The 16,250-nt window shown below is 36.6% G+C and overlaps 3 protein-coding genes across 11 annotated transcripts; 2 read left to right on the top strand and 1 right to left on the bottom strand.

Annotated features, from left to right (window-relative positions):
- The first annotated feature begins 122 nt into the window (after positions 1 to 122).
- Positions 123 to 3,870, top strand: LOC117238631 (putative metabolite transport protein YncC). 6 transcript variants are annotated; one of them, XM_033503690.1, is made up of 9 exons: positions 123 to 1,638; positions 1,805 to 1,967; positions 2,093 to 2,214; positions 2,280 to 2,572; positions 2,705 to 2,886; positions 2,968 to 3,212; positions 3,292 to 3,451; positions 3,552 to 3,667; positions 3,725 to 3,870. In XM_033503690.1, the coding sequence occupies exons 2-9, from the start codon at positions 1,807 to 1,809 to the stop codon at positions 3,781 to 3,783; spliced, it is 1,338 nt and encodes a 445-aa protein (XP_033359581.1). In that variant the 5' UTR covers positions 123 to 1,638; positions 1,805 to 1,806; the 3' UTR covers positions 3,784 to 3,870. The 6 variants fall into 6 exon arrangements, 4 of the variants coding, with proteins under 4 accessions (XP_033359581.1, XP_033359583.1, XP_033359580.1 ...); XR_004494235.1 differs by having other exon boundaries at positions 123 to 1,967; positions 2,280 to 2,518; positions 3,292 to 3,446; XR_004494234.1 differs by having other exon boundaries at positions 123 to 1,967; positions 3,292 to 3,446.
- Positions 3,871 to 4,063: 193 nt separating this feature from the next.
- Positions 4,064 to 14,324, top strand: LOC117238629. 4 transcript variants are annotated; one of them, XM_033503685.1, is made up of 12 exons: positions 4,064 to 5,881; positions 6,098 to 6,255; positions 6,589 to 6,867; positions 7,022 to 7,178; positions 8,518 to 9,229; positions 9,466 to 9,698; positions 9,772 to 9,960; positions 10,253 to 10,814; positions 10,898 to 10,971; positions 11,063 to 11,142; positions 11,444 to 11,687; positions 11,830 to 14,324. In XM_033503685.1, exons 1-12 carry the CDS (start codon positions 4,903 to 4,905, stop codon positions 13,770 to 13,772), a joined length of 5,610 nt encoding a protein of 1,869 aa, XP_033359576.1. In that variant the 5' UTR covers positions 4,064 to 4,902; the 3' UTR covers positions 13,773 to 14,324. The 4 variants fall into 4 exon arrangements, with proteins under 4 accessions (XP_033359576.1, XP_033359575.1, XP_033359578.1 ...); XM_033503684.1 differs by having other exon boundaries at positions 4,066 to 5,881; positions 9,760 to 9,960; XM_033503687.1 differs by lacking the exon at positions 11,063 to 11,142 and having other exon boundaries at positions 4,066 to 5,881; positions 11,409 to 11,687.
- On the bottom strand, positions 7,173 to 8,219 carry LOC117238634. The gene is made up of 2 exons (XM_033503707.1): positions 7,971 to 8,219; positions 7,173 to 7,897 (listed from the first exon to the last, which is right to left on the bottom strand). Exons 1-2 carry the CDS (start codon positions 8,202 to 8,204, stop codon positions 7,235 to 7,237), a joined length of 897 nt encoding a protein of 298 aa, XP_033359598.1. The 5' UTR covers positions 8,205 to 8,219; the 3' UTR covers positions 7,173 to 7,234.
- Positions 14,325 to 16,250: the final 1,926 nt, after the last annotated feature.

Here is a 16,250-nt window from a genome sequence, read left to right as displayed (position 1 = left end):
GCTTAAATTATTTATTTAATATTCTCCATTATTTTTGTTTAATGTTTCTATGTGTATAATTGTGTGTCTTCAAAGTGAAGATTGTTATTTTCAATTATTAAATAGTTTTTGTTAGCAACTTAATTTTGAGAGTATGAATTTGAAATTACTGAATTGATGTTATTACGATAAGATGATAAATGTATGTCTCAATAACTTCTCAGTGTAGCAAATGGAATTCTGTAAATCAGTATCTGCCAAATTCTATAATATATGATGACTAATGACTGTGAAAAGGTTATTGCTAAAGCAGGTTAAGAAATTTAAATAATTCATTCATTTACTATGTTAAAAACTGATCAATACATAATTTGCGAAATATATTCTTGATGGAGCACTGAATAGAAATATTTCACTTTTTCATATCATATTTTTCAGAATATTAAGATGTTTTTGATATAAATGTATTTAGTATTATATCATAGCCTACAAAATGACGAATTCAATAATAATGTTTTGAAATTATCTTTAATCTTAAAATATAGAGAGAATGTATCAAGAATAACTACAATTTATTTGTATTTGTATGATACTTTCTATTATAATAGTACAATATTTTTTGAAATTACACTACTTCAACATCTCTTTATTATAAGTTATTGAATTCTTTTTATCGGCTGCAACGTAACACTAGAAAATGAGAAACGTAAAATTAGAAAATGATTCATTAGAATGGTTAGTAAATTCAAGGCTAGCTTAAGAACTCAAGGCACAGAAAAAGAGAGAAATCTTTTTATTCAACGACTATGGACGAGTATGGAATAAAATATTAAAACATTATAACTATGTTCATAAAATTTGATATTTAATTACAGGATGTGGGCTTTGTCATTGCTTTATTGTTGGATTGTGTGGTATGTGTGCATTTGCAGAAGCTTGCGTTCTTCCAATTATTTTAGTTATAATCCCATTTATGGCATGTGATTTAAGCCTAAATACAAGCCAAGTGACTACTATGTATGCTATGTTAACTTTAGGTACATATACATATATATATATATATATATATATCGATAGATTATACAAATGTGGCTTATTAGTTTATGCATTTCTTACAAGAATATGACCAACTGATAATTGTTAATTATCAACAAAAATTTACGTATGTAAATACAAGTAAATCAAAATTATATACAATTGAATAAGGTGAAATATGGTTTCAACGCTATTTAGTTCCTCTGCTGCCGTAAAAACAAAGATAAAGAAATCTCATAAGTTAAGCAAGATAAAAAAAGAGATTATGAAACAATGATTAAAAAAGCATATTGCTTAGTAGATAGAATTTGTCGATGTTGAGAAATAATGAAGAAATCTTAGATGATCATGAAAGTGATCATGAAAGGGGTTCTTTCTTACTATCTTTTTAACAATATTAGTAACTAGTAATGACGTCACAGGTCAATTATATGTTAATATAAATTACAATGATAGTATAACCAGAGTTGTACCAACTAACCAAATTTCTCCTCTAGTATAACTAATCAAGCGAGGTTCTCTTGCCATTACTTTAACAATAAGCGGAAAATAATCTGATCACATATCAGGCAATTACTGGTTACATAAACCCTGTAGTCTCCTTGGTAGAATGAAAAATAACTGGTTAGCAGAGACCGTTTTAAAACCTCATTGATCCTAATTCAATGATGTTATAAGTCTTTTTACTTTGTGTCTTTACGTTTCCAAATAAAATATATTTAAAATAAATTATAAAATATTTTATATTTAGATAATTTATAATATTTTATGAAAATAAGATTGTGTATAGGAATGGCTGTAGGAGCATTTGTATTTGGAATAATAATCGATGCAAGTGGACGTAAAGGATCGATTCCCGCCACTATGATCGCTGTGTTTTGCGCCACTATCAGTTTATCCTTTGCGCAAACTACTTTCCTGATATACCTTTCAATATTTGTACTTGGACTGGGGTAAGTCCAATTACTATCTATGAAATCACATGTGTAATTGTCATGCATAATAAGTGAGGTATATATACACGTAAAGCTGAAAATATCTGCTCGTTACATATGTATAACAATGTATATTTTTTTAGATTAGCCGGTAATAACGTGGTTTTAAGAGTATATGTAATCGAATTTTTGCCCATGAAACGAAGAGGCTTTTGTTTAGTTGCTTTGGATGTATTAGGAGTTATTGGTTATGTGTCTGCTTTAGGTAAAGATTATAAAGGAGTACGAAAGTCCTAAAGTCATTAAACGTTTTATGGTAATTGAAAATAGGATTGTCATGGCTATTGATGCCTTCGATCGTGCGATTACAAAATAAAAAATTTCGACCAAATTCTTGGCGAGTCCTTATAGGATTAGGAGGTATACCAAATCTGATCATGGCATGTGCGACTAGTTTATTACCGGCAAGTCCTAGATACTTGCTTTATCGGCGTCGGTACGAAGAAGCGTTAACTGTATTACGGCAGATCTATGCAATTAATAATTCGAAGCATGCCGATACTTATACAGTACGATTATCTTATATTAAGTCATTTTTCTCTTTTTATAAGTACAATTTTTCTGTGAGTCAAATTTCAGATAATAACACTGCTAAAATATTGGAACATTACAACCATTTTCAAGCTGCAAACCTTTTATATAAAATTTCAACGACTGAAATATATAATATACAGTAATACATTTTATTATTCCAGTTACGTACTTTAGACAATTGTGTTCGACCAGACGAGGAAGATGAAGAAGATACAGGAAATGTGAGTAAAATAGTGTGGAAATTCTATATAAAAACACGCAAACGAATCCGCAAGATATGCAGCACACCATTTAAATGTACCACGATATTAGGACTTTGTATCAACCTTTTACAATTTCCAGGGTAACATATCGTTTTCTATTAAACGTAATCGCATTAAACACGCTTTATCATTTGTTGTGATAATATGATTACAATAACTAGAATCATTTGGGTTGCTCTTTGGAATACGCAATTGTTTCAAGAAACAGAAAACTTTAACAAATCAGCGAAGAAGAATTCTACATGCGTTGTCGATATAGAGAACTTGGCATTAGGATTTTTGCACAATTGTCAAGAAATAGACACGGATCGTTTCAGAATTCTTTTCTATCTATCTTTGAGCTACATATTAGGAGAAATTTTGTTGCTAATTGGCATCGATGTTATTGGTAGAAAAATATTTCTAGGTAAGCGTATCGTTAGTATACTTTTCATTCTAACGTTGCTATATCATTAAGGCCAAATCTTTTCGATTTTATTTTTTAGTACTTTCAGGATTAGTGGGAACAGCCGCGTGTCTTGGTTTATTATTTACAGTTCATAATATAGTACAAATCGTTCTTTCATTGATCATACTAGCAGCTTACGCGATTGGTCGTACGACAACTTCGATACTTTTACTGGAAAATTATTTTACCGGCGTAAGGTTAATTATGAAACAGTTTCTGTGATTAGACGCATATTTTTTTTGTTAGTAACGTATACAAAGATATATGCAATTTTTAGTGAATTTAGTATAATTTCAGGGGTACGATTATCGGTTTATCCAGAATATTTCCATACTTGGTTGGTAGTTTTACTAAACTCTTTCTAAATATACAGTGTCTTACTAGTATCTACATTATGTCAGGAATTTTGTTGAGTAAGTAAACTTGGTGATTAAAAATATTGAACGAATTTAACGAGTTAATGGTTTCAGGTGCTGCTGTTGCAGGGTCACGAATGCCTGACCTAACCCGATTACCGATGCAAGAATAACTTCTTAATGTTCATATTTTTATAATCTCGATAAATTATAAATAATTTTCTATGTCTAACTATAGTTATGTTGTAAAAAACAGAGCAGATCGTTATTCATATTTCGGTAGCAGTCATAAATGTTTCTATAGTACATGAGAATTAGGCAAATTTCTTTCGTGTATGGTATGGTAGAAAATATAATAAAAAATATGGCGGTAAAAATGTAGCAAAAAATAGTTGTATTGGCATGTACAGGGCATGCAGACGCATATAAATACAAACGTGGGCGGCTATTCGAGAGTATACGCCATAGTCTTTCCACCGTCTATTTTCGACGAGAACAGGAAGACCGTCTCTTTTACGTGGTTATCGTGGACATGCTCTCGCGCATGCTCTTCGAACGTGGTGGAAAGCCTCATCGTCACGAATACGCTCTTGTATTCGTTGTAAATACGAATGCCGAATGCTCGCTACCGAAAATAATCACGCGAGGACGTTGTTGCGATTTCAGGCCGCTTCTTCCGCGGCTCTCTTGACGCCGCCAAACGTAAAAAATGCATTCCCACCGCGAACCTTCGAGATATTCGCCGCAAGACCTAGCGATATCCCTTAACACGAATATTCGTAATAACATCGGTTTCATTAATAATTAAACGTACGGTAAAATACCATCGGTCGTGTGCTTACTTCGTGTTGGATCAACGATAGAGGATCAAACAAGTAAATTGTTACTGATGTGTAACGAAAGAGTGATACAAAATTTGGTGCTGTTCATTGTTCGTCCCCGTTACCTTGACTTCAGCTTCGAAGATAAAAGACATTATAGTTAAATACTTCAGCAGTGACTGTCATTCTGTATTGTGTTAATTTCAAATTAAATAAATGTTACAATTTCTAAATATGCCAAACTTTGTTACCAGAGGTGTCTAAATTCGATTCGGTGCTACGCCTATAATGTCCATGAAAAAAGATGTATTCTAAAATTAGATTACTCAGATATATTTAGAATATTAATAATTCAATTGACAAACTCGAGAAAGAGAAAGAGAGAGAGAGAGAGAGAGAGAGAGAGAGAGCGAACAGCGTAAAACGCACATGTAAAACGCGTTGGTAAACGTATTAGATAAAACTAGCCAAATGGTGGATAATGAGAAGTTTACTGATCACAGTGGTCAAAAGACCGAAAGAAATATCGGTCGACCATGCACGAGCCGCGTTAACGAACAAAAGACATTCAAAGCCAAACACAAAGTGGATGAGAGTGATTTACCTGTACCTCCACCGGATCCATGGGCGAGCCTATGGCGTCTGCAAAATACACGAAATCAGGCGGAAGTAGGACAGAGTCGAAACGTCGATGAAGACGAAGACATAATCGCTTACTTGACGGATTTCGGGACGTTGCCGTTCGAAGGTCAAACCTCGGAGTGTCCTTCGAGAAATTCTGCTATGTCTGCAATGGCTATTTCAAGTCTTTACGCGGAAGACGCCTTCGAGCAGTTGGATCGTCTGTATGCTTTCGCCGAGGAAATTCTCGAGCTCAGGGATCGCAATTCCAAATTTTTTAGACGCGTCAGGAATTTAGAGCGGCTGAAAGTACTCCGTAATGCCAATCAGAAGTTGGAAAATGCTTTCGAGCGAGACAAGGACGCGACGATCAACGTTTGCGAGGAGGATACTGGATTCGCAGAATCCTTGTTAGACGCTATGTTATCGAATTGCAGAGATTCGCCATTTCAAAAGCGGAATATTCGATCGTCCTCGTCGAGACAAACGAGAAATAAATTCGACATCGACAAGCAAACGTCGACAGATGAAATTTCTGGGAGCGCACCGAAAGTTTCAAAGTGGACCAGGGTTAAAGCTGCTTTCAAGTGGGAAAGGGCTTATACGAACGACACGGAAGTAATAGATCCATCGATGACAACGAGTACGTCATCGACGACCACCGCCTCTCCCTCCACTCCAACGACTAAATATCACAGAAATCCAGATGTTGAAGTTAAGGAATCGAACAATACGGCCACTTCGTCACCCGTTAACGAACCTTGTAACACAGGCACGCTCTTTGGTGGAACTTCATCTCCATCTTCGTTCAACGAAGGATTTTATGATTGTACGAAATTCGTAAACTTTTGTTTACATATATATGTATTCGTTACAAATATTTTTGCCATTACGGTTTGTCGAATATTATCTTTTTGCAAATTAATCATTTAAATGAAAGACGTGAGGATCATTTGTAACTAAATCACTCAGACAAATTTTGAAACTCGGTCTTGATAGATGATCGTATGTTCATGTTTTTTCGTAATTCGTTAAATTTTTGTAGGTTCGCAGAAAAGTGCTTTAAATCATTTAGATTACCAATCCTTAAAGAGAAAACCTAATAAAAAGGCAGATTATGGAAATTGGCATAGCAAATCTCTCGATGATAATATCCTTATACTGGACACTTTGCAAGTTAATGAAACGGGTCTAACAAATGAGGTAAATAAAATGTTATTGTCATTTATTAAATTATATTTTATTGTCTATTATCTTTACACATTTGGATGCAGTTTAATTAGCTAAATATCCGCTAACTTTTATTTTCCACGCACTTTGTCTTTGCGATATATGCATTTACGAACGTAAAATTTACTCTCGTACATCAATTCTCACAAATGAATTTTACTCGAACAAAAATCATTAGCTGTTATCGTATTGATAACGACAGATACGAAAGTATAATATAGTTTAAATCATGATTCGCTTTTCTATAAAATATTTACTCGATATAAATCTTTCTATTATCAAAATAAAATTTTTATACAAAACTAGATCGGACAAGGAAAACCATTAATTCGGATTACATCGGATAACGATCACGCGACGTTATCGTCGAATAAAATAGACGAAAAAGATACGGAATCGACATCAAAGAGATCAACGCCAACTTTAACTATTACGATACCTTCACACGATGAGGACAACAGATACATATCTTCCCCGGAATCAAACTCACCACTCTTTTTTAATACAAACACCTCTGCCGGAAATTCTCCACAGCCCAGGAAGACATACCGAGACCTGTCTATAAACAAGGATTTTAAACGGCAGGTTAATATTGTCTTTCTTTATAAATGAAAAATTAATCCCTTCTTATATTTCGAAGATACATTTTGTCCACGAATTATTTACCTTAATTATTGATTTAGTTAATTTTGATTAATTAACTTTTTAAACTTCACACGTTTTTATTATAATGTAACAGCGATCATATGGTGGAGAATCAGCGATTCTTCCGTCAAAAGCACAGAGATCAGACTCCAAATGGAACAAAGTCAGACGAGCGTTTCTAACGAATTCAACTTCAAGCATCTCATCGAATTTCATCAACGTCGTTTCCAGACAGATGCTTTTTCAAGACGGTAATTTAATAATTTACCTATTCATACAATGATATTTCTTTCTAAGAGGACCAGCTTCACGATGATCGCCGTTTCTGTTCGTTTTTAGCAGCAGTGACACAATTGTTTAGGTGTTCCAAAAATGCTTCGCCCTTTTTGCGACACGTTTGCGAAACATTCGTTAACGACGCCTTGTGATATTCCAAAATTCCACGTTGCAACGATTCGATTTTATCCAAACCAGTTTGCGCGTTCTGAGACGTTTTGTCTAATATCTTCTCCGCGTAGACTGCGTTTTCTTCGATGCATTTGGCCAACGCTTGCGGAGTTTTGCATTTGCGACAGGAGAGTATCAGAGATTTGGCACGATCGATGCAAACCAATACGTCGCGCTCTAAACACTCGATATTTACTTTTATTCGTTTTATTCGGGGTACGACATCGTATTCCACGTTCTCGAAAGCCTGGCGAACCTCGTGATTCAGCGACATAGCAGATTTGCGTTTCATAGAACCAAACGATGGATCCACCGCGAGCAACTTCTGAAGCGTTTTCTTAATGTCGTGCAAAATTCCACTCACCAATACCTGCTCGTTATTTTTCGACAGTTCTATGTCTTTCGTTAACTGGACGAACATAGATTTTGATTCGTTTTGAATGTTATTCAAGATAGCGTTGGACTGTTTCGTAACATTCTCATACGCTTTCTGATAAACATCCACGACGCTTCTTTCTTTGCACTGAAATGTAAGTTACAAATCGTTGTCGAGGATCATTGTGTTAATGTGATAGAATAACGTACGCATTTATTACTTTTGGCGGAGGTTTTGCAAACAGTTTCTTACAACATCGCTGTTCCTTAGATATTTTTGGGCATTTAGCAAGATCCTCTTGATATTTTTTACATTTCGATAATATCGTTTCCTTTTTAACGTCTTGCGGTCTTTTACATAGTGTCTTGCTGCATTGCTTACCCTGTACAGAATATTTGATGATATTGGTATGGATTCTACGAATGACAGGGACAATAAATTTTGCGACCAACATGCCAAATTCACAAATAGAAAGTAATCAAACAGCCGATCTCCGTGCGACAAAAGAAGACGATTTTTTATATTGGAACGATCGAAAAGTTCGTAGTAGTTCTGATAATCGATATAAACAGTAATAATACAAAGTATTGCTTTATTTATATTTGACGAGATTGGTAGAGAACAATTTATTATAAACTTTTGCCAATCAACGAATCACTAGGGTCAGATAAATGTTGTTTTTCATCAATTAATTAATTAACGAGCACTTCTATGATTGTTTGCACTAAAATTCAACGTCGATAACAATTCTTTTTCTTACTCACCAGGACTGGAAGCATCAATCGGCTGTAGTCATAACGACAGCGTGGAAAATGTCGAGAAGGCAACACCGTCGAACGCGCAAGTGGGCACACAACGAGATTACCGAGCTCTTAGGGAAAAACTGGGAACCGAATTCCACCAAAAACTGATCGAATGGGAACGTTTAAAAAATCTTCCACCTCGCGTTGCCACGAAAGAAGTTCGTGAAATTTCACCCAGTTTGCCAAGTCCCCGTGAAAGTTTATTATCTGAAGAAAGATTAGCTCCTGAATTTAGGAAGAAGCTGCAGGACTGGAAACGCGCAAAGAAAGTACGACGAGGAAGTGCTCCTTTCGAACAACAGAGGATCAAACGACGTCGTTTGACCGACTGGCAACTTTGGAGATCTCCTTCGAAAACTGAGCACAGAAATAGAGAGATCGCAACCCCGCAAGTTAACAGTGAATGTGGTGACATCGCTAACGACGGGAAGTCTCAGATCTGCGATGATTTTCCACGAAAAATAGAAAATTCGAAGAGAACGAACGAGACTGGCAATACTGATTCCCAATACTCGATACGATCGAAATCGCATCAACATAGAATCGCGTCTGGGATAGATGAAACCGAATTTTTCGTTCTAGAAAGGTTACTATCATTTTTTAATAATAATACGATTAAAGAGAGACGGGGGTGTGACGCTCAACAGTTGGAAGAGTGTTTTGATGCAGATTCAAGGTATAACGCAAATACATGTTTTATTTATTAAGATTGACATTAACAGTGAACTAACCGTAAATAGAAATTCTACTCTACTCTTTTCTTCTAACATTCCAATTAAAAATAATAACAGTAATACCAATAATTGAAGAAATATTCACAAAAATTTGTAAATCTACTAATTTTCATGTTCACACGAAATCGAACAGCCTGGCATTGACACGCATCTTACTAATGTGTATATTTTATTTAAGATCATATGCCGATGGAACGCAGAGTCTAAACGATAGCAACGAAGTTTTCGTACGAACGTCTGTCGGATCCTACCGATTCGAAGGTATTTCACGAGAATTCACAAGAAAACTATACGATTGGGAACGGTATCGTGGAATATCGCCCACATCCTCGACCTTCCGCCTCCTAGGACCCGGTTATATACCTTCTCTGAGACGATCGACTATCGAAACATCAACGAATTCAGCCACAAGTAAGATTTTAATTCATCAATCACAGATAGAACAGTTTTCTCCACATGATCGTTTGAATAGGTAATTATTTAGAAGCTAGAAGCAACGAACCGGTATTGTTGAAAGGCGGCTGTTTGAAGAGATCGAAATCTGTCGGCGCCATGATCGAGAAAACTGATCAAACTGCATTTTTTGTACGTCGTTCGAACAGCTTACAGTCATTGGATCATCTCACGAATAGATTGAAAGATTTGGATCGCGTCGATATCTTGCCAGATACTAGTAAGTATTATCATTTATAGTTGTTTCGTTTCAACAGCCGTGTTAACACTAGAACTACCAAAGTAATCAAAATGTACAATTTATAATTATTCACAGAAATTTTATAAATTTATGGCGGTGCATTTTTAGGAATTCGAATGATTTTTGGTGAAGTATGCGAATAAAGATTTTCCTTTACGTTACGTTCATATGCATGAATATTTTTATATACTTGTCATTGGTAATTCTAGTGTGAAAACAGGCGTAGCCTGTTAATATCCTCGTTTATAATTTCAAAATTTCATTTTCTCAGTCGATTCTCGGAGAACAGAGGACGTAGCCGAAGATATAATGGATGACTCCGAACCGGAGGCGATGATCGTAGACATCGAAGACGTTATCGAGGAAACCGCAAGTCCCCTGGAGAGGGTGCAACCTCATCAAACACCGGTATACTCGGTTGCAGCGAGCGAAACCACTAGTATCGCCGTACCACTCGGTACAGTCACTTCCAGTCACGAACCATCCCCGGTATTTTTGATCGAGATCGAGGAAAATTCTGATCACAATCTTTGGAAATCTAACAAGTGGAATCAAAGGAAAAGTTTCTCGAGCGAAGACAGTCTGAGTCTGGAACAATCTGAAATGACGAAATCTTGGAATAATGAAACGATCTGCCCGAACAATGAAGAGTCAGAGCATTGGTTCTCCACAAGTTCAACGAGTAAAAAGCAGATGTCTGGTATTAAAGAAGAGTTGGACAAAGATTCTGTCAAATCAAGTAGTTCGATTTGTTCGACAGATGAGGATACAGAATCTAACGTTATAAAAGAAGAAAAGAAAATAGAAGATCAAAGTCGCGTTAATTTCGAAAGGTATATGAAATCAACGTTTGTTCTGCAAGAACCTACTGTATGAAGAAATGAATTACACCTTCACAAATTTTTTCCATTTTTAGAGAAGATGTTCCTGTAACATCATCCGTCGATGAAGAAGCAATTGGAAGAGACGTGGAGAAGCATGTATCTGATGGTAAGTTTAATAAGGTAATTAACGAAGCTTCTGATAGGTTCTGAGGTTTATGACGAAAGCCAAGTAAAGAATACCTTGTTTTCCGTTCTAGAAACGAACGAAAACAAAACTATCCGTGAATGGAATCTTGGAAATCGTTCTATTTTTGGTGCAGGCATAAAAGAAACAATGGTAGATTTTGTGAAATTTTATAGCGCAGTTTATCATTCTGCCTTCAAAATATTTTTTATTTTATTTTGTTACTTGTTTTCCTTACAATTGGTGACAAATGTGTAAATACAACTTAGAGAAAATTTAATGTGAAAGCTCGAAGATTAATTTGTTTAAAAAATCTTAGTTTGTTTCTAATGTTCGAACCGATTCTTCAAGGGAAAGTAAAAAAATGAAAGTAACGACGAAAGAAAGATCATTGTCTTCAGAATAAAGTTTTATCATAGCGCAATCAAAAGTATCGACCTGTCGGTACAACCAGGAGTTATCGAGCGAAAAGGAGCACGAGCAACGATCTGATAACCAAGCGGTAGGAAAGGATGAGAGCGGCAATAGTGGAAAAGACGGTGCTGAAACAACGAATAAGCCCAACAACGAATACGAGGAAATAATCCTGGCAACCAGCGATCCTTCTCGTTGCTCTTTAACGAATATGCAGTCAATGGCGAATTGTAAAAAAGAAACGACCTTAAGTTTACCAAAAACACCGAACGCTTGTGAATTAGGTACGTTCTAATTAGTTAATAAATACAATAATTAACATTTGTAATTTAATGCGCAATTTATTCGTGTCTCGTATTTTAAGAAATTCTGTAAGCGTGGTAAAAAGGTTCGAATCAGAAATAAAAATATCATAATTACTCTTAGATGAAGTCAAGCCTACCACGCGTGAAGTAGATCTTTTTTACGCCAATCGGAGGGACGACAGTTTAAAGAAAATCGAAGAAAATTATGGTATAGTCGAGGAAGAATTAGATATCGGTCATGATACATCAGAAACGAAATTACACTTAAACAACTATAAATCCACCAAATCATTCGTCGAGTATTCAAACCGTGAGAAACAAGATTGTTCGATAGACGCTACAACGAACGCACGATCGGTCGAGAGAAAAAAATGGCGAGAGTATCGTAATATCGAAAATGTTTCGACGTCTTCACAGTCATCGAGTACAAATTCTTGTACACGCGAATGTCGTCGCGAACCGACCATCGAAACAACTGCTTACACGGTCGCGCCAAGCCGCGAGGAACGTTGTTTCGAGAGAATCATCATCAATGAGGAAACTTTGAACAAGATAGTCGTGCCCACAGCTAGTACAGGCTGCGTCGAAAAAACAAAATCCTCGAAAACACCGGTGGAACGTGCTACAACTGAGAATTCCGAGAGCAGTCGTCGATCAAGCAGCGATCATTACGTTCCAACTAATCAAGAAGCGAATGTTAAAAAGCAAGTTTCCAGCTCACCGACACGAAACGTTTTCATTAGGACGAAACGTATAATATTCTCTCCGTTTCGACGCTCGGAAGAGCATTCGGCTAAAAAGGAGGACACTTCCGAGAACGATCAGGTATTTACAAGGAAAAGCAAAAGCAAATCCAGATCAGGATCCCCTAAAGTAACTCGTCAAGATGCACTTTTGAGGATGTCCCTTTCGTTGCCTTGGCCTCTTCGCCCATCCTCGAAGGATCGCGAAGCCAAGGAAACGAAGGTCGAAGGAAATGGCAAGGAGGAACGGGCATCTATCGAGAAACCAACCTTCGAACGATGCAAATCCGTGGAGAGCTCGAGAAAATCGTCGATCAGCGAAAGCAACGTGTTTCCAAGAGAAACGAAGCGAGATAGAGCTTCGTCGACCGAATTGCCAGGAAGAAATGGCGAGTCTAAACAAGCCGCCGTACAGAAGAGTCAACGAACAGACGTCTCGGTGCAAGCAAAGCCAGGCGAACAGCAAAATCAAGCCTCTTTCGGAATTAGCTTGCCCAGTTTGAAGACCCAGGTTGACGAGAAGATCAAAGATGCGTCTTCCTCGAAATTCGATCCGCAGTCTTCCGATCTTATTCATAAATTGACGATTCTGTCCAACGTGGTAGCGAGAAGAGACGGTCGAACGAACACGATTTCCGAAGATACGTCTCTGGAATCGCACTCGTTAAGGGTACGTCGTGCGAAGGAAGATTTCTTGTCGCGTCGCGGTGGTCCGCTTTGTCATTCCGTGCTAGAATCTCCATCGACCAAACATCAAGTTTCTTCGAGAACGTTTCCTCATCATTACGAACAGATCTCGGAAAATCAAGAGAAGGTGACGAACAAAAGTGTATCGGATGTAAATCATACGCTGAACTCATTGTCGAACGAGGCATCAGACAATCGTGGTGCACAAGAGGAAGCAACGAATGAGAAAAAGGTTGAACAATTTATAAACGAATACAATGCGAATGAGTTGTCGAACAGTCCAGTTTCTCGTCCTGATCGTGTAAAATCTGCCAGTGCCGGAATGATAAACGTTGATCCGGATACTTTCGTGCGTCTCACGGAAGCTAGTCGTGGATGTGAGTCTCTTCCAAGGTCGATCTCGAAGCAGCAACAGCCCTTAGGATCGTTTGCAAAAATTGTTAACAAATTTAAATTTACACGATTGATACGCGGCAAGGATATACAGGAGGAGAATATGAGCACTATTTCGAAATTGTGCAGACAAAGTTTGTTAATCGACGTTCGAAACGATTTTGACAAGTGCTGGGAATCCAGCGATCGTGAGAAGACTTCCAAACAGGAAAGTGTAGGGAGAAGTAAGAAAAATGAATAATCGTGGCTTCTAAATTTAATTTTCCAATTAGTAGGAAGACAAACGATTGTTTGAAGAAAAGAATTTTTCGGATAGGATAGTCATCCTTTCTCATAGCGATTATTTTACAGTACCATAAATAATTCAAATCAAGTTTCAACTTTTGCGACACTTTTACTGCCTTCTAACTTTTAAAGTATCGCTTATTTCGTGTCAATAGTTATGTCTTCTTTTCCATAGTATTATACAGAAAATGATAACACATGTAATAACAGTATCACGTGAAACTAATAAAGAAAATATACGGTGTTAGTGATAATAGAACGTTTAAATAGTTGATCATTCGAATAGTAGCCTGTATTAAATACCGTTGATGGATAGTCATAGTACTAAAAGTACAGTATACGTTAGACAAGATTTAAATGTTATAAAGCATCGTAACATTAACCCATTTATATAAAATCATAGCAACGAAATTATACCAGAATTGCTACGTCACAGTGTATTAGATAGAAGGAACAAAAATATAAAAAATTTGTTCGTATAAATGTGTAATTAAATATATTTAAAAAAACAAGTAACTTTTGGTAAATATTATTCGTTAAATTTATTTCCTGCAATATTCACCTATTTAAAAAATGCTCGACATTATGTTTCCCTTTAAGCCTATTAGGCAACGTTACTTGTAACTCTCTATTCGTAAAGTAATCTATACTATAAATTAATTTCAAGCAAGATACGCATAAAGTGGTAATTAATTACCGTCGGATTTAATCTAACTCGCAGCAACCCCGAACAAATAAAATACTTTTTCCTATGAGAACTTTCACCATCTTAAAAACTCAAACGTATACGTATCGCGCGTAATTGAAGAGTAAGAGCAAACAAAAACGGAGGGTCGTTCCAAGTATTATCGTTGTTTGATAAAACGAAATTAATACCCCTGGGGTAGTTTCGAGTGGTGCACAGAAACTAAAAGTAAGCTCGTGTCGTGTGCGTCCAACGCTGCCCCTTTTCTTTCCCTTGCCCTCCCTTTTTAACTTTCCCGTCCTGTTTTCTGTTTAACCCTCGCACCCGCTTCGGAGCTTCGAACGATCCTTTCACGTGTTTTCATACCCGTGATACCTCTCACGAACGCGAAAACTCTTCGATCGCATTAAGCGGATTTCACTCGATCACGAGGCGGTCGAACAAACAAATCGGTTGAGCGAGCGCATTTCGTTTCGTTCTCTGTGATTGTGTGCCGTTGCCATTGTGCTATCGTGCCGCTCAAGAATAGGACTACCTTGGGAAGAGTTTTGATTTATAACGAGTTTAAGCCGACCCAGATCATGGGATATCTGTTTTCTTCCTGCAACTGAAGAGTTTTCGTTTTCTGTTTTTTTAGTAACGCGAAATGATAATATACAATTAAAATCTAAAAACAAATTTTCAAGTCTCACCTTGTTATTCATTTTTTATAAAATCTATCCAAACGTCAAAAATATCTGCAGTCTAAAAACAAGTAATCTTTTGAAAAAGAAATGAGACTGGCAAGAAAAACATAAACGATACACTTTATGATAGACTGTTTTAACCCTTTAAAGGTGTAAAAATATCACGACAAAGCAACGAGCTTTCTAAAGATATTTCAAAGAAGAAAAATTGTTACCAGTATATACATATACATATAAATATATACACGTGTGTGCGCGTTTTAGCAATGGAATATGTAAGAAGAATGTGTCTTGGAAAACAACTTGGGAAAAGTCAGAAACGTAATATAGCAGATAGCCTGTTCTTATTCCGACATCCTGATCACAGGTAGGGGATCTTTTACCGATTTACGAGCTGGACGTCAAGCTCGCAGGATCATCGAATCCCTCACAATGGGCGGTCGTGTTTTTCGTTGCATCCAGCAGGATCGACCACACCTTTTACCTGCGCTTATAATCCGGAAGCATTCGCGAGAGCACGCACCAAGGTTCGAAACATTAAACAGATATTGTATCGACACCTTTCAAGAATATAACAGAAATATTCCAATACGATCCTCTTCTTATCGAACAATTCGGCTTATTGTTAACATTGATCCTCCTTCGGATCCATGAGAAATTGTACATCTAACAATAGGCTAAAATTTGAAAGATAATATGCAATTTGTGATTACATTAAATTTTCTTTCCTCGATTTCAGGAAATTTGATTTCATATTTATTTTCTCGACTGGTGCTTGTCTCTTACTCTTTCTTTGCCTTTCGAATTCATATATGCAGCTTTACCTCTCATTGTAAACCGATGAATATTTTGATATTGCCTTGTAAAGAGGACCGATCTCCTGAATAAATCATGCATCTGCAACTCTTATATTGGACGTATGGACTGAGTTGCACAAGTTTGTCACGCGAATGAGTTGAAGCGACTGTCGCTGATGGGACGTCATTGATTTATGCGCACCAGTTTATATTCGACGCGATTTTCGTATGGCGAATAGCATAAACAGCCATGCGTTTGTGTCTAT

The sequence above is a fragment of the Bombus vosnesenskii genome, unplaced genomic scaffold, assembly GCF_011952255.1.
Source record: "Bombus vosnesenskii isolate JDL3184/JDL3185 unplaced genomic scaffold, Bvos_JDL3184-5_v1.1 scf7180000013579, whole genome shotgun sequence".
In the NCBI taxonomy this organism is placed as follows: domain Eukaryota; kingdom Metazoa; phylum Arthropoda; class Insecta; order Hymenoptera; family Apidae; genus Bombus; species Bombus vosnesenskii.
This window is presented reverse-complemented; position numbering and strand designations above follow the sequence as displayed.